We start from the raw sequence: 20,966 nt of genomic DNA, 5'->3' as shown, positions 1-20,966 counted from the left end.
TTGATTTTAGGGATATTTGGCAATATACGAAAAGGTGTCCCATCTTCCCCCACCCTACTATATTAACAATTTTCCTAACATTTTTTTGACTTTAAAATACAGAAAGTGAGTTAAAGCTTTCTTTTGTTCTGTACTTTCAATTGGTGTTATACGAAAACTTTCGTTTGTATATATAGTACAATGGAGGAAGATGGGACACTTAAGCACATATTGCCAAATATTTCCAAAATCAAAATAGATGACATTTTTTAGGTAATACCACGAATTAGTACTATCATTCCTTTATTAATGGACAACAATTTAATAAAATATAATAAAACACACGAGGAGTTATTTAGCGATCCGCACAACAAGTGAAATTTTACGAATTCGAAAACACACAGGATAAGATGGGACATTGCCCTACTGCTATAGTTTTTAACATGTTACCTATACATTATATATATAGATATACCTGTATTCTGCGAACGCGTGATCTTCGCTATAGTCCCAAATGTCCACTCTTAGTCTGCACCCACTGCGCCGCGTCATTTGATGCAATGCCTCGAGACCTAAACCATAATAGTTACAATCAGTAAACGTCTGCGCTTAGATATAGCTATTGAAATAATAATGCTATTCATTTCACGCAATCTACCTAACCAGAATTCTCCAGACTTATTTCCGAACCCGACTTTGTAATCTTCCCAGTTGCGTTGAAAGTCTTCACTCCCATCATATCTGCGCTGGAAGACCTGTGAAAATATTTCTATCATATATTGGTCACACCAAAATAAAGAAACTATGACCGCTTTCCGGTGACCAGTTATTGTAATACGTCACCTCCCACCCTCCGTCGCAATACTTCATTCGTCGTGACCTCATCATTTGATACCCGACTTGTGACGTCATCGCGCACGATACGGGTAGAAGCAATGTTTGCAATGTTTCGACTTTAAGTTCCAGCTCTGTATAAAGTGTATGTATTGTCTACTTGTCCCACTTTACAATAACACTAACGAACCCGTAAGTCTTGATGTTAAATTTTCCGATAACGTTTGTGGAAGTCCGACCCCCTGTGGTCCCTTTTCACCCCTAGGTCCAGCCTTTCCGGGAAATCCTGTCTCTCCTTTTTCTCCTTTGTGTCTATGGTTGTTGTTACATGGCACTGTATCTTCGCACACATATCTGCATTGTTGTTGCTGGGAGGCTGTCAGGACAACACCAAGACTGAGAATTATTATCGCTTGCATTTTCCGCTACTTACTTTTGCGATTGTAAACGCCTAAATGCCTTTGTTGTAAAAAATCAGACAAAGCCTACAAAATAAATAAAGTCTCTCAGCCCAACACAACTTAGCCTCAAGGCGTAAACCAAATGTGTGGAGAGGATAGTAACTAAAGTATGGTTTATTCTACTCTTTACTTTATTCAAATTTTGAAACAAACCACACTTTTAAATCCCTATAATCTTTCAGTATTGCATTTACCGCACTTTTATAACTGCAAGTCACCTACACACAAAAAGTATATATATTGTATATAGCCTACCAAACCAAAGCATCTGAACTCCTTACCTATTTCACAGTTTCTACCAGTATATCCAAGTGGACAAAAGCAAGTATATGCATTGGGTCCTCTGCTGCATGTTCCACCGTTTAGACAAGGTGACGAAGAACACAAATCTTAAAGTAAAAAAAGAAAGCAACAGTGTTGAACGGATGTTAAATTTTTGGTAGACGAAATTATTCAATTACAATTTTACTGGACTATTTATGAGCTTTTTTATTAATGAAAAGCTCGTGCTTGTGAAGTTGAACTTTCTTGCGCTACTATGAAGTAGGTTATGTTTTGGGATCAATACCATACACTAAACTTAAAGGGTAAACGCTATAGAATCACGTCGGAAACCACTATATCACATGGCTAACCTATATACAGCGAACCGTGCACAGTGACTTCTTAATGCAGCAACACGGCACATTGGTTATAGGTTAGGGGTTTACATGGCTTGACGCTGTTACAAGCTTCCCAACGAATAATAGCTTTGTAAACTATTCCGTTGACCATATACTTTAAACATGCTGTAGGCTAAACGTGGTACTTTTATTATGCGTGACTGATTGAAACAGTATGCTTTACAGCACTTACTTTTACGCTAAAAATGTTTATTGCTTTTGGCATCGCATAAACGTATTTTATAGTGGTTGACGAAATATGACTCACCTCTCTGACACACATAGTACTTCGTATTTGTACAAACGTCATCCACCCAACCTCCTTTAGTATTTCCGTAACCACCCGTATTAGTGTAAGGTGTCATTGCTACACATGCATGTTCGCTCGAAGGTGCATTAGGCTCAACACCAAACCAGTTTTTGTATAAACCACTAGTAGAGCTGGGTAACGGTAATGTGCTTCCGTTCACCCACTTCCAGCCATCTGCGTAGTGGTAAAGCGCAATTTATTTTACAAACATTTGCATAACCGTGGACAAACATCTGCACAACAGGTGATAATCAGTTAATTTGGCTATTAGGAGGTCGTTCGGTGCTAATAAGGCATGTTCCATGGCTTGACACGCCTAATTTAGAATGTACTCGTTCCAACCTATGTATAATAAGTTCCATTGTATTTGATGCAGCTATAAAACGTGTACCTGCTAAACGTTGACCACCGATCCAGTAACCAACAAAAAAAGCATCATTATCCCAAACAGGAATACTTGAATCCAATAAAGGTGCGATGAATGCTTGGGTTTGGGCATCTCCAATAATTATCAAGTCGCCATTTCTTCTCTGGCAATCTGTCCGAGCATCAGCGAAAGTTTTCCTCGTTGCAAAAAGAGTTATTTCATATTCGTTATAGATGTTTGCTTGCGCTGTAAGAAATAACGTCATATTAAAGTAAACAACACACAAGTACCTTTAAAATTATTTCATGGTTTACCTTGAGATAGATTCAGTTGATATAAAACACTAAAAATTAAAGCACAACCTCTAATCAAGAATAAACTGTCCATTCCGTCTATGGTGAAATATGAAATGATAGAGTTTCGGGATTTGTTGTAAGAGAATGCAACAGAATCAACAATATGTAATGATTTATACAAAGATAGTGCTCCTGCTACACCTTTGCATGCTATTTTGCAAGTCTTGTGTGGCTGCTGGAGGCTATATCCTTCACGTGAATCACAATGTGCATAAACAGTTAATGTAAACAAGAGAGTTGAGCTATAATGAATGGGTACGTACTGTTGTAAATAGATTCTCAAACAAGATGTGTTAAATACGACTTCTGGACCACGTGTTAAATTTTAAATTATAAACTTATATTATGTCATCGTTGCTTAAAAAATCACCAATTATGGCCAATGGTGTAACGTACAAAAGAGTTCGTTTTAATACGTCCCTATATATAAACGGTAACACTTCAATGCCAATGCGCCAATCGCTGTGCGGACTTTAAGTCCGCCGCATGTAAGGCTTTATGCACGCGTTTACAGATCAAATTAATCATAATATCCAACATGATAGATTACAAACAAAATAACCATTACCAAAACCTCTGCCTGCTACGTAAAGGAATATATCGTTGGACTAAGCCATAATTCAGATTAGTACCTAATTTATGAAAACAAATTTAAATATTTTGATATTTAAATATCAAATGTCCGTTTATTTTAGCATGGGCATATATCTTGCCAATTTAAATCGCTCGTGAATACGATAGATGATTTGTTTACATTGTTGTAGCAGCGGTATATAAGATTGAAAACAAATACATTCGAATTGGGAAAAAAAGTAACGGGTCTATAAATTTAAACATTAATTTATGTTTTGAAAAATACCATATCTGGTGCTAAAAAATGAATAATTATTAGAGGTTTCGGGAATTTGAGGTAAACACACGATATTATAAAACTATATGTTACGGGTTTAACTCTTTGAGTGATTGCTTTTCTAAAAGTTGATCGGTTTCATTAGGCAATGACGTAGAAGGTAGCAAAGATTCAGTTTTAGTTTTACAGTTTTTCCCATTTACACCTCGTTTCCAATCAACACGAAATATAACGTACATGATTGACAGCACAAATGCCAAACACAGAAGACCGACCACGTTAAACATGACTGCATGCGGGTTCAATTTCTCGTACTCTTTGTTGCTCCTATGGAAACATTGGGCTACCTTCAGTATAGTATATTAAAAAATATAGCTGGCGCCGTGGCACAGCAGTTGGTTATCGCGCGTCCCTATAACCCAAAGGTAATAGGCTTAAGGCTCGTCGCTGCTACGATTATGGGCGTATGTGTCCCTAGGCAACACACCTAACGACAATTGCTCTAACCCAGTAGTCACTAATGGCTTGCCCAAATTGTCAGCCAAACAATAAAAAAAAACAAAAAAAAAATCCGAAAAGCAATCACTTACAATGTTACATTCGTTGTAACTCGTTAGCTGGCATGAGGTGTATGAAACAGAACACCCGTGTCATAGCGACCGCCGTTTAGAACAAACAATGTACTAGCTATACGACATTTTTATTAGAATTCTACATAAAAAGCTTTCACGCCAGGAATCTTACATGCAAAGAAATATGTCATCTAACACACCGGTAAGAACACTCGACTGCAGCATACCAAGCAAAGCAAATGAACCGTATTTATGAATAGGCGTGTATATTTTGCGTATTGAGTTTGCTTTCCATGGTATAAAGAACACGATCCCACCAGCAAGAAACTGCGTCAAATAATATATTATAGAAGAATATCTGATTTACTAAAAAAGCAACATATAGTAGGGTGGGGAAAGATGGACACCTTTGGCACAAAACATCCGAATATTGTGATCGTGTTTTAAACAATTAACGTCGGTATATGGGAGGCGTGAGGATACGGTTTATAATGTTCTCCCTAATAACTATAAGTATATTAACTTTTGAGTTAAATTTGTCGATCTCTTGTTATCATTATATATTACTGCGCATTGACTTTATTTTGTGTTTTTGAACGGGAGAACACAACTAATTAAGATAAAGGAGTGATGGTTACACCCAACAACCGGTATATCAGACCTGGAAATTTAACTCATAACCTGGAAATTTAACTTAGTTGTTATACCAGTGTAAGGATGCATTAAGACATACATAGTGTTAACAAATACTGTACTACCTGTATAATTACTCCAACAATGGTTGCCATGCCTAACCAACTATGCATTGTGTACATGTTACCGTCGTGCATACTTGAGTGGAATAAGAAAATGGTAATCAAACCTATAAGAAAATAGTGACATTGAAACTACGTTGGTTAGATTAAATTGCATACAGTACAACGTACAGTTATAGCGGTGGGCAAATGCTACAGAATAATCATTTTATTTGTTGCAGTAAAAACTATATTAAATTGCACAGTTTGATTTTTGAACTGACGAGTTTGGTTTGGAAAGTAGAAATTAAATAGTTGTAACTTACCGAAAACGGCGAGTGCCACAGCAAGAAACATGATTACAGCATGTAGAGCTTTTACAGTTGGTCGATTGAAGCAACCACATGTTCGGTATATCAAAGAACCTTTATAATTTATTATTTTATATTAGAAAATATGCACAAAATTTATTAGGAAAATTGTACATAAAATATGGTATGCTGCCGTATAAGATGAGCTCTTTCCTCGCTGCATTTTATAAGTCTCAGGCGATAAAGGTATCCTATCTTACCCCGCAGTACTATACATCCTACCTTCTCCAAACAGAAGTACAGATAGCAACATACATAACGGATGGATGGCAAACTCTCTGTACCTTCCGTCCCATGCGAAGCCACCATTATAAACGCAGTTCCAGACTACGAGTAGAGTGAGTGCAAGAAGTCCAAAAAACTAAAATTTAACAAAAAAATTATCGAAACATTACCACTTCCTCTTATTATGAGTTTTATTATGTTAGAAAAAGTAATAAATATACACTAGTTTCATCACGCTTAATGAGTTTAGCTTTAATTATTTATAATTAACGGGTGGGTATATATTTGAAAATACAAATTAACGATATGTGGTACGTAGGCATTTCCCAGCCGTCTCGATAGTCTTTTGAAACTTTTATGTATCATACAAGATAGAATTAAAAAAAAATATGAAAAAGATAACACGCGACCACAATATTTCTATAGAAGTATCATGACCAGTCACCAGAGCGCATACCTGAGAAAAACCGACCACGGTCCAAAATGCTTTTCTGCCATTACAGAAGTTCTCCATTGGGCTTGTTAAGTTCGATAACTCCACCAAAGTACAGGGAACATGTGTTGGATAGACGAGCTATTCAGAGCTCGTGTAACACGTAACGACCTTCGATCATACATCAAAGACGATTGGATCTTCCGACACGTAGTGAGGAAATTGCATTACGTAAGCCGTCTATAAATCATGCCACTCTAGCATGCATTAATGTGTGTTTTGTATAAGCATGTTGTCATATCGTAGCTTGATAAACTAGTAAAAATATTAAGCCTATACCACAGTGTGTGCACTGTAACAGTTAAGAGTGCTATGCTTGTACGAACCACCAGGGCTATAATCATAAAAGTGGTTTGCTCACTTAGGTATTGATGACTATTAATGCTTTGATAAGAAGCATTTATTGAACAATTTTCATGGAAGTAGGGTCTGTTACCAATATCCTTTACACTAAATACCACTTAAACGTTTTGTATCGTGCGCATCGATATACCTTTTAATGCCGTATATGCCCCCAGGACCCAGCCACCGTGCGTCATAATGGAGCCTTGTATAAACCACAAATATTACCCAGGGCGCTTAAAAGCTTCGGTTACGGCAGCCTTGACCATTCGTACGCAACACACAAGCGGTGATACAGGCTTCGAAGCATGTCGTTTATTTTACTTACACTATTAATAGCTGTATTCCACAATACGCAAGGCTATCCTACAGGCCCCCCAACGGCAGCATGTGTAAGCATGAACCCGGCAGGACATATTGGTGCAATATCAACAAGCGTTGGATTTGCACTTACAACACCTTCGACAACGTTTACAGCGGGAAGTACAATTCAAGGTACAGTATAAAGTGTAGAAATTTATTCGCTATTATATTGTATAATACTGAGGGGTAAGACGAGTACTGCCAGCGCCTAAACCACAAACTTTGTGATCAGGTTTAAAAAAATAATTACAATAACGCTCGTCGCGGCGTTACGCTTATACAATACTGTAAAAACCATTTGTTTACTACGAAATGGGACGTAAAAAGAAAAAGAAAATCCCACCTTCTTATATAAGTAGGGTAGGGAAAGATGGGACGCCTTTTCATTCTATTTTCTCGTCCCATTCTGTAGTAAACATAAACCATTCAAAGAATTATAAAACTGTATTTTCACGACTTCCATATACCGTTGTTAATCGTTTAAGAAGCAATCAGGATATTTAAATATTATGTGCTAAAGGTGTCCCATCTTACTATATCCAATTTATTTAAATTAACCATGATTTGTGTTTTTATATTTTCAGTAACATTGTCGGGATTGGGAAGTTTCCGTGGATTATTTCTACAAGTTCGCGAAAGTTCTTCCCCGAATGTGGGGGTCGGTAGATGGGATTTAACCGGCAAAAATGGATACAAACATATAGATTGCTTCGGTGATCGAACCACAACAGTTGGCCACAACAGCAACCAAGACAAACCACCGAACGAAGTATTTAGTTGGACGGCACCGAGTGAATGTACACCAGGAAGCACGTTTACTATAAGGTATTGAATTAACTTAGTAGGGTGGGGGAAGATAAGGTACCTTTAGCACACAATATCCAAAAATCCTGATTGTGTTTTAAAATTAACAACGGTCTATGGGAGTCATGAGGATACGGTTTACATTTCTTTAATTGTTCTTCGTTTACCACAAAATGGAACGAGAAAATTGAATGAAATCGTGTCCCAACATCTTTTTTCACTCTACAATATGTTTCCATTACGAGGTATTTAATTGTTAGCTACACGTAAAATTATAATCATGATCATGTATTAGGCAAAACTCAAATGTTTCAACCACTGTAATTATACGGATGCTTACTGAAACTATCCTGACTGCAAAACGAGCGCAAGATATAAAATACAGACTGCTGCGTTAGCACATTTCGTAACACGCAGTTTCGTGCAGAGCAACGGTCGTTCAGCAGTTTGCAATCTACCAAGAAAATGTGCGAAGGGTTTTAACTTGCGTTGAGCCAGTAGGACCTACACCTCCCGCCCCACCACTTCCAACCCTACCACCTACAACTCCACCACTTCCAGTTATATCAACACAACCTGATGGCTGTCAATTCTTTCAGTTGACAAATATCGAAGGTAACCCGCTCTGCTATAAATTTGTTACAGAAGGGGGTAAGATGGGACGTGTTTTCTTTCACTTTTCTCGCACCATTTAGTTGTAAACAAAGAATATCTTCGGGTCTATATATAACCGTAGTCCAGCGACTCTAAAAAAGCGTGGTTAATTATTTTAAAAACAATTAGAATATATGGGATTTGGGTGTTAACAGTATCCCATCTTACCCCACGGTATAGCTAATGACAATGTCTGGGAAAAATGGTTGACAATGTTTTAATTTCATAATTTTACTTTCGATAAGCAATATCGTTGGTTAAATGAAATACTATACCGTTTATAGGGTTATGTCTGCACAGAGTGTTGCGGCAATTCATTGCCGATAGTAAATAAGAAATTAGCCAACTGTCACTCCAGGTACGAATAAAACCAAATATTTACGTTATCCGTTCGTGTTAACCCGCTGAATCTGATATGGTTCTACATTAAGATAAACCGTATTTTATATTTGACAGGTTTGACAAACGACTTTGAGTCTTCCTTCGGTTCGTGGAAAAATAGTGGAAGTCCTGGTAGAATATGGCAATTTAACTCCGGTTCCACGCCATCTTTTGGCACAGGTCCGAGTTCGGCTGCACAAGGTAATGTTTATATTTCGATTGGCTGTTAAACAGTAACATACGTTGTTAGATTTGTAAGACCAGAGATATAAGTTAATTTAGATAAGTAAGGTATTCATATTGCAATCCAGTTACATTCGTTCATTCGACAATAAACTGGCACGACTGATCCGTAACTAAAATAAACATTAAATTTCCGTAGCAATATCACGATGGGATCCAAACCCAACTTTAGTTAAATATCATTGACAAGTTATACTCGTGTTTTATCAATTTCTGATGTAGTGTTTTAACAGGTGAGTTTTACTTGTACTTCGAAGCAAGCTCGCCAAGTCAACCAGAAGATACGGCAATACTGTCAACTATAAATGACGTCCGTGGTTGCTTCTGCCTTCGTTTCAGTTATTCCTTCAACGTAAGGGATTCAGGTCATACGTTGAGAGTTATAGTTGGAAGTAGGGAAGTGTTTTCGGTTTCGACACCCAGAGGCGACGGTTGGTCCACTGAGAGCATTGAAATCGATACTGATGTGTTAAGCAAGGTTTGATTGTTAATTGTTTTCGCATGTGAAGTAATGATTTCTGCAAAGCTTTCATATTTCCATTAACAGAAGCGCCCATTTTTCTATAAACATTCAACATCTGTAATTTTGATTTAAATAAATGCTATAGTAGGGTGGGGGAAGATGGGACACTTATTCGTTCCATTTTTTCGTCCCATTTGATTAGTAAAAAAAACATTTAAAGAATTATAAAACCGTATCTTAACGACTCGCATAGCGCGTTACTAATTGTTTAAAACACGATCAGGATATTTGGATATTATGTGCTAAAGGTGTCCCATCTTCCGCCACAGTACTATATAACTCATTTTACTCATAATATTTTGTTACTTACGTGGTGATAGGGCAATCCATGGTTAAAACCCGGTTGTCCTCTTACTCATTCTATATGCGATGACGGCATCTAAAACTACCACTCCTATTTTCTTTAAACTCCTACTCTATATTAACCTATATAACCTTTTAGTTCTCCGGCCCTGACCGGTTTGTCGTAATTGGGTTTCCTTTCGTTCAGTCTATGTGCGTTTTTTTGCACTTCGTTCTAGCCTTTTTGATGCCACGCTTTTAAAAAGTGGCTGTTTTGCGGATTGCGAATTCACAAAACCATCATTGCTGGATTAGATCAATTACTGTTAACTTACCCTATCACTTACATACGGCTATATTATCTTTGCACCAGTTGTTTATTTTAAATCATAATTATACGATACAGATCCAATTTGTGGCGGAACGTGGCCAAGAGTGGCAAGGCGACACGGCTATTGACAACGTTATCGTTACTGAAGGAACATGTTCAGAGTGACAAATCTATTTAACAAATAGGTTATAAAATTTATTAATAAGCACAAGTTTTATGTTGTATATATATCACCAGCGTTCGTAACATGTTTTTGTTTAATTCTTTTACCAGATAGTGTATCTCAATCGTATAGTGAACAGTCGGTAGCCGTATGTGGTTTCTTGCAGTAACATAACCTGAATCTGAGCACTTCAAATGTTGCGAATCTGGTATACGACGCTGTAGGCTGTGTGTATGTGTCGTGTTAACTAATTGCATGGATCAGATTTACCTTCTTTTATAAAATGTAACCTTATATTCTTATCTTACTAACTGTAATATTGTTCGGTTGGGTGAGATTGGATACCGTTAGCAATTATAGCATCCATACCTCATATTTCCTGGTCGTGTTTTTAATAAATAACAATGCTGTGTCCAACTTTACCCTACCCTACTATAAATTGATAAATGTTAAAACTGGCGTATTTTTTACAAAAGAAAAAAGCATACGTCATGGAGGCTGCTGTGTAAGTAGACATATGACTTTGTTATTGTGTGGGAGGTGTATTTTGTTTTCTTATAGCTGTAATGTAGAACCACCCATAAAGAGTATACTGTCCGTCTGCCTACATCCCATTATAGCGTGAATGTAAATTACATGAAGTTTCTACTACGTTTATAATGGTATTTTCTTCCGTGTGGGTATTTTTTTGTGCTGACGCGTGTTGAGCTATTTCCGCAACATTTTGTAATGTTGCTGCGAGAGGAAGGAGCGTCGATTGGTTACGGCAGGCATAAGGCAAGATATTGCTGTACTTTCTACCAGGCATATTTAATATAGTAAGTTGGGGCAAGATGGGACACTTTTAGCATATAATAACCAAATATCCCGCAACTGTCCATGGGAGTCGTGGGGATACGGTTTTATAATTCTTTAAATGTTCTTTGTTTACTACCAAATAAGACGAGAAAATAGAATAAAAAGGTGCCCTATCTTCCCCCACTCTATACTGCACAAATAATTCCCTGGTATATAGCAAGCTATACTTCGAGTTAGGCAGAATTTCATTTACATACAATAAGCGAAGTTACACTGCTACAGTACAACTTGCAGAAATTCACATTCGGGATGCAGTTGTATTATGGAAAGTTAGCAATGATAACGTATTTTTATCGTATGCTGTTTCGTAGTTAGAAAGTCAAATGGCTTAACAATAGAGGATAAAACGTACTACAATACGCCTATACCGTAAAAGGAAGTAAGCGATGAATAACTTCCCTGTACAATAAAACAATCCATGCGGCAGAATTAGAAAAACAAAGTATGGGATACAAAAACCAGTTAAGGAATATATATATTTACTTGCTAGTACTTAATCCTGGGAATTTTAAACGCGTTGTTGTTCGTCAAAAGCTATGTAGTAAATTGACATTACTCTTTCGTGTAAATTGCGATTATTGTGTAGGATACAGCCTTAATAAATGACTTACTGTTGTCGATTTGTGACACTTCCTGTGTATGGGTGCAGATTTAGGGAAATTACTCTCTATGTATAAATAATCACATATTGTCTAATCTGCTGTATTCTCTTCCGGCAGGAAATAACATCGTGGTATTACTCATTCGATAATTCATTATATTTGGAATGGACTATCGACGTCTTATTAGAGGCTTTGCTTTAATTTTTAGTGTTTTAAATCAAATGGACCTAACTCAAGGTAGGAAAAAAAGCATTTTTACGTATAGTAGTGTGGGAGAAGATGGGACATCTTTTCATTCCATTTTCTCGTCCCATTTTGTAGTAAACAAAGAACATTCAACGATTTATTAAACCGTATCCTCACGACTCCAATAGACCGTTGTTAATTGTTAAAAAAAACGATTAGGATATTTAGATATTATGTGCTAAAGGTGTCCCGTCTTTCCCCACCCTACTATATAGTGGGGTGGGGTAATATGGAACACCTTTAAATTATATTTACCGTTCCCGTTTGCGAGTAGTAAACAAAAACAATCAAGGAACTATAAAACTGTATCCTCACAACTCCCACAGACCATTGTTAATTGTTTAAAACCCGATAAGGGAATTTGGAAATTGTGTGTTAAAGACGTCCCATCTTACCCCACAGAACCATACTTGTTTATTTTAATATGACGTTATTTCTTACAGCGCAAGCAAACATCTATAACGAATATGAAATAACCCTTTTTGCAACGAGGAAAACTTTCGCTGATGCTCGGACAGATTGCCAGAGAAGAAATGGCGACTTGGTAATTATTGGAGATGCCCAAATCCAAGCATTCATCGCACCTTTATTGGATTCAACCATTCCTGTTTGGGGAGGAAGTTTTTGGTACGTTGGTTACTGGATCGGTGGTCAACGTCTATCAAGTAAGCGACACTTTTTCAAAGCGTTTTGTTCACCTTTGTTCTTATAACATACGCGCCCTCAGACAGTGGTTTATAGCGCGCTTACCTATGCACCAAAATGAGACATTGCACATAATTGAAGTTAACCTGTCTGACGTATTGTTTATTCCTTCGTTATTATACGTTTGTAGATGTTGTGTGCATAGTTTGCTGTGACGTCCTTCCGTATTGTTTATAGCTTAGAGATATTTTCCGGTGTCTTGAAATATAATGAATCATTAATTGAGAAAGCCTATACAGCAGTCTGGTCAGTAGCAGTATAGGCCATGAAAACAGCGTCTAGGATAAGACTCTTTACGTAACAGCTGCCATGCAAAATATAGGTTGGGGTAAGATGGGACAAATTTTTATTTTACTTTCTCGTCCCATTTGGTAGTAAACAAATAACATTCAAAGGAATAAACTGTATCCCAATGATTCCCATTGAACGTTGTAAATTGTTTACACGTTCAGGACATTTCGATATTCTCTTGCTGAAGATGTCCCATCTTACCCCACGTTTCTATATACTTTTAAACAAACTTTATACCAAAAGAAGAAACAATAATATTGACGCTTTGTTCAACTTTATATCAACTTTTAAACTCTGTCTGAACCATCCAAAATAAATATATTTTGCTTCCGCCTATTTTTAATATTGTCGCGCAATTTTGGCTTTCATCTGATATACACTAGAAGCATAACGATAACAGTCATATGAAGAAAGAACACTCTGTAACATTGATATAAATCGTCGCATGATATCTGAAAATATGTATTTATCAAATATACATAAACAGGAGAAAGCGTCTGGAAGTGGTTGAACGGAAGCACTATACCATTACCCAGCTCTACCAGTGGTTTATACAAAAACTGGTTTGGTGTTGAACCTAATGCACCTGCGAGCGACCATGCATGTGTAGCAATGACACCTTACACTAATACGGGTGGTTACAGAAGTACTAAAGGAGGTTGGGTGGATGACGTTTGTACAAATACGAAGTACTATGTGTGTCAGAGACCAGGTATGTGTAGTTTTAAAGTAGGATGGGAAAAGATGGGACACCTTTTAAATCTATTTTCTCGTCCTATTTAGTAGTAAACTAAGAACACTCAAAGAATTATAAAACTACATCCTCAAGACTCCCATATACCATTGTTAGTTGTTTAAAACACAAATAAGATATTTGGATATTGTTTGCTGAAGGTGTCCCATCTTCCCCTACCCTACTATTTTCATTTAAAAGCAATGAAACTTCAGTTGTGAATGGATAAGAAATTTCCCTCCGCCGTATGAAATGGCAGCGACGAGCTTTGACTTGTCACTATAGCACGGATAAGAAAGGCCCCACGTAACTACTTTAGGATTGGCCTCTCTCATCTGTGACTATGAGTTGGAGACAGGCGCGCTTGTCACTGTGGTACAGCGCTGGATCAGCCTAACACCTGTGTTGACAATCGATGCCTCAACACACTGGGCTAAATAGGGAGCGTTTTATCCAATTGTTTCTTATAAAATAAAGGGACCTATCTTGGATCATTTGAAAGTTTTTGTGCAAGCCACCGAAAATATCGTGCGTGTTTTGTCGTAGGGGAAGTACCGAAACTTACATTACCGCCGAGAATAAAAGACTGTACATAAAATTGAACTGGAACGTTAGTTTGTTTTAAAAAATGGTACCTTAATATGATAAGTAACACGACTTTCTGCTTTTTAAAGTGCGGTAATTCTTAATATTAGCATTTCATTTTCGACGCTGAAAATTTTACATTACAAAATTAAGAAACATCGGTGTCATATTAAGTAAAAAAGGAAGTTGATAAAAAAATATTTTGTTTGTTTTTCTATATGTACTTTAAAACAAATATGTAAATAAATAATATTTAAACTTAGATTTTTGTTCTCCATCACTCTGTCAAAATGGTGGAACATGCAGCAGAGGAACAACAACCTATTCTTGCTCATGTGCGTCTGGATACAGTGGAACAAACTGTGAAACAGGTAAAAATCAACAAAGTTGATACATATGTACAATAGTAAGCGTGTACATCCGGCCGGAAATAAAAAGATTGGGAAGGCGAGTTGGTAATGGTCAATGGTCATATTCTTAACTTCGTCATGTGAAAAGTTGGTGGCCATGTAACGTAGCGTCGTGTAATTGGGGACGAACTGAACTAAATGTAACTTACTTTATTCTTGCCTGACCGAGAAATGAACGAATGTAACTAATTTATTTTCTTGTTAAAGGCAATGGTAGTCATTACGTTGTTCTGTTTGATACAACTCGTGACCACTTGCAAGTAACGACTTCATATATTTTCTGATCATGTGTAGACTTATATTATGTAATATTAACAAAATGTTTTCTAAATACCTAGGTCAGGAATACAAGTTTAACACAAACAGATTTGATCAATAATTAAACACACTTGCACCAACCTGCGCCATGGCAAGGTGTTTAGGTTGGCTGCCTTTAATCCAGAGGCAATAGGTTCAAGGCTTGTCGCTGCTACCATTGTGGGCGAATTTGTCAAAAAAATTCCCTAATAATAATTACCGACAAAATAACATACTTGGTAACTCGTACGCTGGCCCGAGGTGTATGAAATAGAACATCTGTGTTTAACGACTGTTGTTTTCTAGCCACGAGAGGAAAGACCAAGTTACATTTTTTCTTTCAACCTCATCCCTCTTATTAGAGTTGGACTTTAAGTTGTGATGAAGAAAAAATAACTTGGTTTTACTATTTTTGTCGGGAGAGAGGAAGGCTTTTGAAACGCTGTTTATGGGGGTGCTGTTAAAATTACAGGTGCACCGTGCCGGTTGAAGAGCACTGGTCTAATCTACTCTTTTGTTAATAAAGGGCAAATTCAATTAATTTTATTCTAAAATAATGTTTTGAAAAAATGTGACACTAGGTGTAATATAAGATTTTATGTAGATTTATGTGCTACTGGAACTTGTCAAAATGGTGGAACATGCAACAGATTGGCAAACGACTTTTCTTGCTCATGTATGCCTGGATACAGTGGAACAAACTGTCAGATTGGTAAGACTTTTTTAATACTTGTTAGCTAATTAAAATATGTAGCATATTTGTAACATAGTAAGTTAGTTTCACAGTTGTTTTAACATATGATGGTTTATTTAGATTGGTGCATCTCATCACCTTGTCAAAATAGTGGAACATGCAACAGAATTACAAATAGTTACACTTGCTCATGTATGCCTGGATTTAGTGGAGGAAACTGTGAAACAGGTATGATAATAAATTAAGTAGTTGTCATTTTTGGTTGTCAACTATTGTCTTTTTTCTCAATTCTGCTCTTTTATTATGAAGGGCAAATTTTTTTTTTTTCTTATATATCTTATATAATATGTACGTTATTTTAGTAGTTTTAATTGTGGTATTGACATTTTTTTTTTTTCGAAAAATGTCATGCCAGGTAATATATATATGATTTGTACTTAGATTTATGTGTTGCTGGAACTTGTAAAAATGGTGGAACATGCAACAGATTACCAAACGACTTTTCTTGCTCATGTATGCCTGGATACAGTGGAACAAACTGTGGAACAGGTATGATAATAAAAATATAGGGGTAATTTCTTTGTTTTTAAAATGTTGTCTTTCTACTTAATTCTGCTGCTTTATTAAGAAGCAAAGTTAATTGAGCCTAAAATAATTGGAAAATATTTTAGTAGTTTTATGTCTTGTTATATTTTCCTTATAAAAATGTCATTCTAGGTGTAATATATAACATTTTATGTAGATTTATGTGTTGCTGGAACTGCTAAAATTATTGTTACACAAGGTGTAATAATAGATTTGTACTTAGATTTATGTTCTGCTGGAACTTGTCAAAATGGTGGAACATGCAACAGATTACCAAACGACTTTTCTTGCTCATGTAGGCCTGGATACAGTGGAACAAACTGTCAGATTGGTAATACTTTGGTTTCTGTTATTGTTTTGTGTCTATTATATGTGGGAAGGACTACTACAGCAAGACATGTAATGGGACCTGGAATCAAAGCTCTTTACTGCAGTTGGTTTACTTGGTTTGTTGATATTAATTACAGATAGCTGCTCACCTGATCCATGTGCTAACAATGGGAATTGTAGTCGAATTGTGGGTGGATATAAATGTCATTGTCAACCAGGTTACATTGGAAGAAGATGTCTTCAAGGTAAAGTTACTAAAGCTTTATTTAAACATAAATCAATGATTTGTAAGAACTGCTTAAAAAATGTTACTTCACAATCATGGACTAAGTATTGGTAAAAAATTATTTAGTTTATTTAAAAATAATCTGGGAATGCAGACAGTGGCGCAACCAACGCTGTCATGACAGCAAAACAGCCCACCTGGTTGCGCCCCTGAATGCAGAAACATTGTTTGTAGTTTAAGTGTTCAAACATAAATATTAACTATAGTAAATCTGATAAATTAAAAATTATTTTTTATAGTTTAAAAGAAGATAAAAATGAAACTAGGATTATAACTAGGGCTTGCTACTGTATGCTAGATTGCAAGAAAAAATACTTTTAGAATTGTTTAGATTAAGTATTTTTAACACAAAGTATCACGGTTTCTTTGTGTTATATAATATTGCCATTTAGATTTATGTGTTGCTGGAACTTGTCAAAATGGTGGAACATGCAACAGATTACCAAAGAATTTCACTTGCTCATGTATGCCTGGATACAGTGGCACAAACTGTCAGATTGGTAATAATTTGGTTTCTGTAAAAGTTTTTTTAGTTAACTGATAAATGTTAAGGTGATATGTACCATAGTTCCACAGCTGTTGTAATGTAAGATATTTATTTAGATTTGTGTGCTGTTGGAACTTGTCAGAACAGTGGAATCTGCAACAGATTACCAAACAACTTCACTTGCACGTGTTTAAATGGATTTAATGGAAGAAATTGTGAAATTGGTAAGATCATTTGATATTTCTGTTAGTGCCTTACTTCCACTTTATATTAGGAGGGGAACCACAACAAGACATGTTAAGGGTATTTAAAATTTAAGTGTATTACTGAAATTGCTTTTTATGTTTAATTACAGATATTTAACCTTTATAAATGAGTGAATTTTTAGTACTTTGTAATTAAGATAATTTATTTACTTCAGTTTTTTAAAACGTGGTTTAGTATTTCCGATTTGATGGACATTATATTTTAACTAAGATTTGTGCATCCCACAACCTTGTCAAAATGAAGGAACTTGCAACAGAGAACCACGGAATTATTCGTGCTCATGCTTGCCTGGATTTAATGGACGAAACTGTGCAACAGGTAATAAGAAAAATTGAATTTCTAAAACTTAAATTTAAAAAATTTAAAGTTGGTGTATTTTTATTATAGTTTGTAAAATATTGTTTCATTTATTAGAGAGTTTTTATGATGGTGGCAATGGATGTTCAATACATATTAATATTCTTCCATCACAAGTGAAATCATATGAAGAGGCCAGTATAAAATGCAAATCGCTTAAAGCAAAATTGGCCATTCTTAAAGTGAATGAATCGCTTCCTATTACAAAACAATATCAACAATTTTGGACAAATTCTACATCTATTTGGTTGGGAGGGAAACTCACAAACGCTTCTTGGAACTGGGCAGATGGAAGTCAAATAGCAGGTTATAATACCTCAGCAATGAATGGTGTTTGTTTATCAACAAATATAAATGGAAGTTGGTTTTCTGAGAACTGCACCAAACAACTTGGCTTTGCGTGTGAAAAACGTGGTAAGAGTGTAGATATAAAAGTAATTTTCCTAACTTAAGCATTTATGTTGTATTGGTCCGACCTACACATGTGACTTCTTGTCACATTTATGACAGTATTTTACACTTTCTAAAAATTTATTTTGTTTTAACATCACCATTTCTTCAGGTGATGGAGTAGGTCTATGCACATCATCTAAGTGTAAAAATGGTGGATTGTGTTTTGAAAGTGGCTGCCATTTTCATTGCACTTGTCCATCTGGACACAGTGGTTCACTTTGCGAAACATTTTCTCCAACTAATTCACCAGGAACAGGTAATTATTAAGTTATTGTCATTATTTTTGTGCAGAGTATAATTTAACATTACTTGTGCTTTCAAACGCGTAATCTTGCATTTCAATTACATATAGGATTGAACCCTCTTACTTACATCATACCAATTGTAATCGTTGCCATTCTTGTTGTTGTTGTTCTTGGAGTCTTTATAAAACGAAAGTAAGTCTCAAAAATAATGCTCATATTTAGTATTCTTATATTGTTTCTTGTAGATCAGGCAAAGTTCCGAAACAAACTACAGTTAATTTTGTGGCTGAACCACAAAATAACCAACCACCCCAAGGTAATACCTATTAATACGGACAAGACCAATTTATTATTGTATTTATTTCACAGCAATATATGAAAACAATGAAGGATTATATGAGAACTTATCTTATCACCCTTCCAATGATGGTTCAATTATTTTGGAAAAATTGCCATCAATGCTAAAGGATTTGTTTGATGACAACAGTGTTATGTCCCTGAAAGAACAATTTCAAAAAGTAAAATTAATCACAAATCATAAATAAAACTATTATAAACTATACCCTTCACACAGCTTTTAAATAGTTACACACGTCTACAAGGACTCAAAACAACAACTGCATCAATGCCTGAAAATAAAACCAAAAATCGTTTTAAGAACATACTTCCTTGTGAGTAAAATTTTCTTCATACATTGCATCACAATTAAGGTATTTAAACGTTTCAGATGAACATACCAGAGTTGTGCTTACTGAAAATGAAGATGGCGGTGATTATATTAATGCTAATTATATTGATGTAAGTGCATTTACTTCAGCCTGGAATTCCATGTAATGATATATTTTGTTAGTGTTTTAATGTACCTGGGAAATACATTGCTACACAAGGACCTCTGCCTAAGACAGAGAAGGATTTTTGGCGAATGATTTGGGAAACAGAATCACAAGTTATTGTGATGTTAACCAACCCATTTGAAAAAGGAAAGGTTTGACTTTTATAGAATTATCTTCAATAGTTTGCTTTTTCACTACATTTGCATTTTCTTTTAGAAAAAATGCCAAAAGTATTGGCCTGATTATAACCAGCAGAAAAAATATCAATCTTTTAACATAACCTGTGTACATGAGGAAGTGCTGGGTTGCTACACCAGAAGAAGTTTAATAATAGCTTATAACGATGTAAGTTTAGTGTGCTGCAACTTTTATCATTGTTTCAATGCTGTAGTAGACTAAACAAGTTAGTTTCGCTATTCTTATTAGAATACACGAAATATTACGCAATTCCACTACACCACTTGGCCCGATCACAGTGTGCCTCTTACCACTTCAGGATTGCATAGATTCAAGAAGGCTGTTTTGGAACAGCAGCAAGTAACCAAAAAGAACAAGCCAATTATTGTACATTGCAGGTGACATCCATTTTTTTATAGAATATGATACATTTAACGCTACATTTGATAAGGGCAACTGTGACAACATTGCCTATTTAGGGTTGTATAAAGAATTTTAATTTGATGTCCTTCAAATTAAATGATTTTATTTTAATAGTGCTGGAGCTGGACGTACAGGAACCTTCATAGCTTTTGATAGTTTGACAATGGAGATGCAGAAGAAAACTTGCATCAATGTATTTGAAACTGTTATGAACTTAAGAAAGCAGAGAATGGATATGGTTCAAAATGTGGTAAAACAATATGAAGTGTAACATTTTTAGTGATACCATAGTTGTAATAGTATTTAAAAAAAAATATTTTTTTGTTCTTTAATTCGTGCTTCCTTTATGTTTAAGATACAATACAAAATTTCATATTAATACAGAAACAGTACATGTTGTTACACAAACTGGCAGCAGAAGTTTATGTACTTAAGCAAACTGATACTCCGCTTATGGATCTGGAAACAAAGATTCGAGATTTGGAAAGGTATTTGCAAAATTAAGCACCAGCTTCCCATTACTTAGAAAATTTTGTAAATTAGTACTTAACATGTTTGGAAATGATGCAATACACTGTTTTGTTATTTTTCCTTTGACAGTGGGAAAAAGTCCAGTTTCACTGTTGAAATGAAAAAGCTTGCATCACTTCAATTTGAAGATCACCCATGTACATGCGCATTAGACAGTGGTGACCGTGATGTTGTTGTACCTTGTAAGTTAAATATNTCTTGTCTGCATTTATATTTCGCTACTTTTTGTCTGGCACTGTGGCAAAGTGGTTAACCCGNCTGCCTCTACCCA

The 20,966-nt window shown here is 35.7% G+C and overlaps 5 protein-coding genes across 5 annotated transcripts in view; 2 read left to right on the top strand and 3 right to left on the bottom strand.

Moving 5' to 3' along the window:
* Positions 1-1,415, bottom strand: part of LOC100178144 (sorting nexin-27-like) — a 20,457-nt gene extending 19,042 nt beyond the window's left edge. Inside the window, exon 1 of the mRNA XM_026834074.1 lies at positions 1,405-1,415. The gene's annotated coding sequence lies outside the window, so the exon portion shown is untranslated. The remainder of the gene's footprint in view (positions 1-1,404) is intronic.
* The window catches only part of LOC100175832 (ficolin-1-like), a 4,402-nt gene extending 1,061 nt beyond the window's left edge, over positions 1-3,341 (bottom strand). Inside the window, exons 1-8 of the mRNA XM_026834260.1 lie at positions 2,928-3,341; positions 2,638-2,859; positions 2,205-2,420; positions 1,556-1,663; positions 1,004-1,189; positions 823-947; positions 638-734; positions 455-551 (exon numbers count right to left, since the gene is read on the bottom strand). Of these exons, the coding sequence (XP_026690061.1) occupies positions 455-551; positions 638-734; positions 823-947; positions 1,004-1,189; positions 1,556-1,663; positions 2,205-2,420; positions 2,638-2,859; positions 2,928-3,000 (1,124 nt within the window). The 5' untranslated portion in view covers positions 3,001-3,341. The remainder of the gene's footprint in view (positions 1-454; positions 552-637; positions 735-822; positions 948-1,003; positions 1,190-1,555; positions 1,664-2,204; positions 2,421-2,637; positions 2,860-2,927) is intronic.
* A 284-nt stretch (positions 3,342-3,625) lies between these two features.
* Positions 3,626-6,380, bottom strand: LOC100186015 (cytochrome b ascorbate-dependent protein 3-like). The gene is made up of 6 exons (XM_002123112.4): positions 6,179-6,380; positions 5,719-5,857; positions 5,452-5,550; positions 5,150-5,253; positions 4,564-4,718; positions 3,626-4,146 (listed from the first exon to the last, which is right to left on the bottom strand). Exons 1-6 carry the CDS (start codon positions 6,233-6,235, stop codon positions 3,909-3,911), a joined length of 792 nt encoding a protein of 263 aa, XP_002123148.1. The 5' UTR covers positions 6,236-6,380; the 3' UTR covers positions 3,626-3,908.
* A 425-nt stretch (positions 6,381-6,805) lies between these two features.
* Positions 6,806-10,722, top strand: LOC100183657 (MAM and LDL-receptor class A domain-containing protein 1). Its single transcript, XM_002128643.3, has 6 exons — positions 6,806-7,051; positions 7,504-7,744; positions 8,151-8,338; positions 8,834-8,959; positions 9,235-9,479; positions 10,213-10,722. Exons 1-6 carry the CDS (start codon positions 6,865-6,867, stop codon positions 10,300-10,302), a joined length of 1,077 nt encoding a protein of 358 aa, XP_002128679.1. The 5' UTR covers positions 6,806-6,864; the 3' UTR covers positions 10,303-10,722.
* Positions 10,723-11,869: 1,147 nt separating this feature from the next.
* The window catches only part of LOC100178951, a gene marked incomplete at its 3' end in the record, with an annotated part of 14,219 nt that continues 5,122 nt past the window's right edge, over positions 11,870-20,966 (top strand). Inside the window, 24 exon segments of the mRNA XM_018811635.2 lie at positions 11,870-11,997; positions 12,450-12,671; positions 13,490-13,714; positions 14,584-14,691; positions 15,632-15,739; positions 15,842-15,949; positions 16,163-16,270; positions 16,530-16,637; positions 16,774-16,881; positions 17,315-17,422; positions 17,526-17,633; positions 17,887-17,994; positions 18,091-18,447; positions 18,596-18,742; positions 18,839-18,923; positions 18,977-19,047; positions 19,101-19,249; positions 19,306-19,402; positions 19,459-19,529; positions 19,582-19,716; positions 19,781-19,909; positions 19,991-20,139; positions 20,279-20,414; positions 20,549-20,649. Coding sequence (XP_018667180.1) covers positions 11,925-11,997; positions 12,450-12,671; positions 13,490-13,714; positions 14,584-14,691; positions 15,632-15,739; positions 15,842-15,949; positions 16,163-16,270; positions 16,530-16,637; positions 16,774-16,881; positions 17,315-17,422; positions 17,526-17,633; positions 17,887-17,994; positions 18,091-18,447; positions 18,596-18,742; positions 18,839-18,923; positions 18,977-19,047; positions 19,101-19,249; positions 19,306-19,402; positions 19,459-19,529; positions 19,582-19,716; positions 19,781-19,909; positions 19,991-20,139; positions 20,279-20,414; positions 20,549-20,649 — 3,119 coding nt within the window.

The sequence above is a fragment of the Ciona intestinalis genome, chromosome 4, assembly GCF_000224145.3.
Source record: "Ciona intestinalis chromosome 4, KH, whole genome shotgun sequence".
Taxonomy (NCBI): Eukaryota; Metazoa; Chordata; class Ascidiacea; order Phlebobranchia; family Cionidae; genus Ciona; species Ciona intestinalis.
This window is presented reverse-complemented; position numbering and strand designations above follow the sequence as displayed.

Excerpts from the sequence above, each read along its gene's own strand:
- LOC100183657 (XM_002128643.3), top strand. The coding sequence starts at position 6,865 with ATGTCGTTTATTTTACTTACACTATTAATAGCTGTATTCCACAATACG. Across the intron at positions 7,745-8,150 it reads GGAAGCACGTTTACTATAAG|AGCAACGGTCGTTCAGCAGT; the intron begins GTATTGAATTAA and ends AGTTTCGTGCAG. Across the intron at positions 8,960-9,234 it reads TCCGAGTTCGGCTGCACAAG|GTGAGTTTTACTTGTACTTC; the intron begins GTAATGTTTATA and ends GTGTTTTAACAG.
- LOC100186015 (XM_002123112.4), bottom strand. The coding sequence starts at position 6,235 with ATGGAGAACTTCTGTAATGGCAGAAAAGCATTTTGGACCGTGGTCGGT. Across the intron at positions 5,254-5,451 it reads TGTGGCACTCGCCGTTTTCG|GTTTGATTACCATTTTCTTA; the intron begins GTAAGTTACAAC and ends ATTTTCTTATAG. Across the intron at positions 4,719-5,149 it reads TTGTTGGAGTAATTATACAG|TTTCTTGCTGGTGGGATCGT; the intron begins GTAGTACAGTAT and ends TATTTGACGCAG.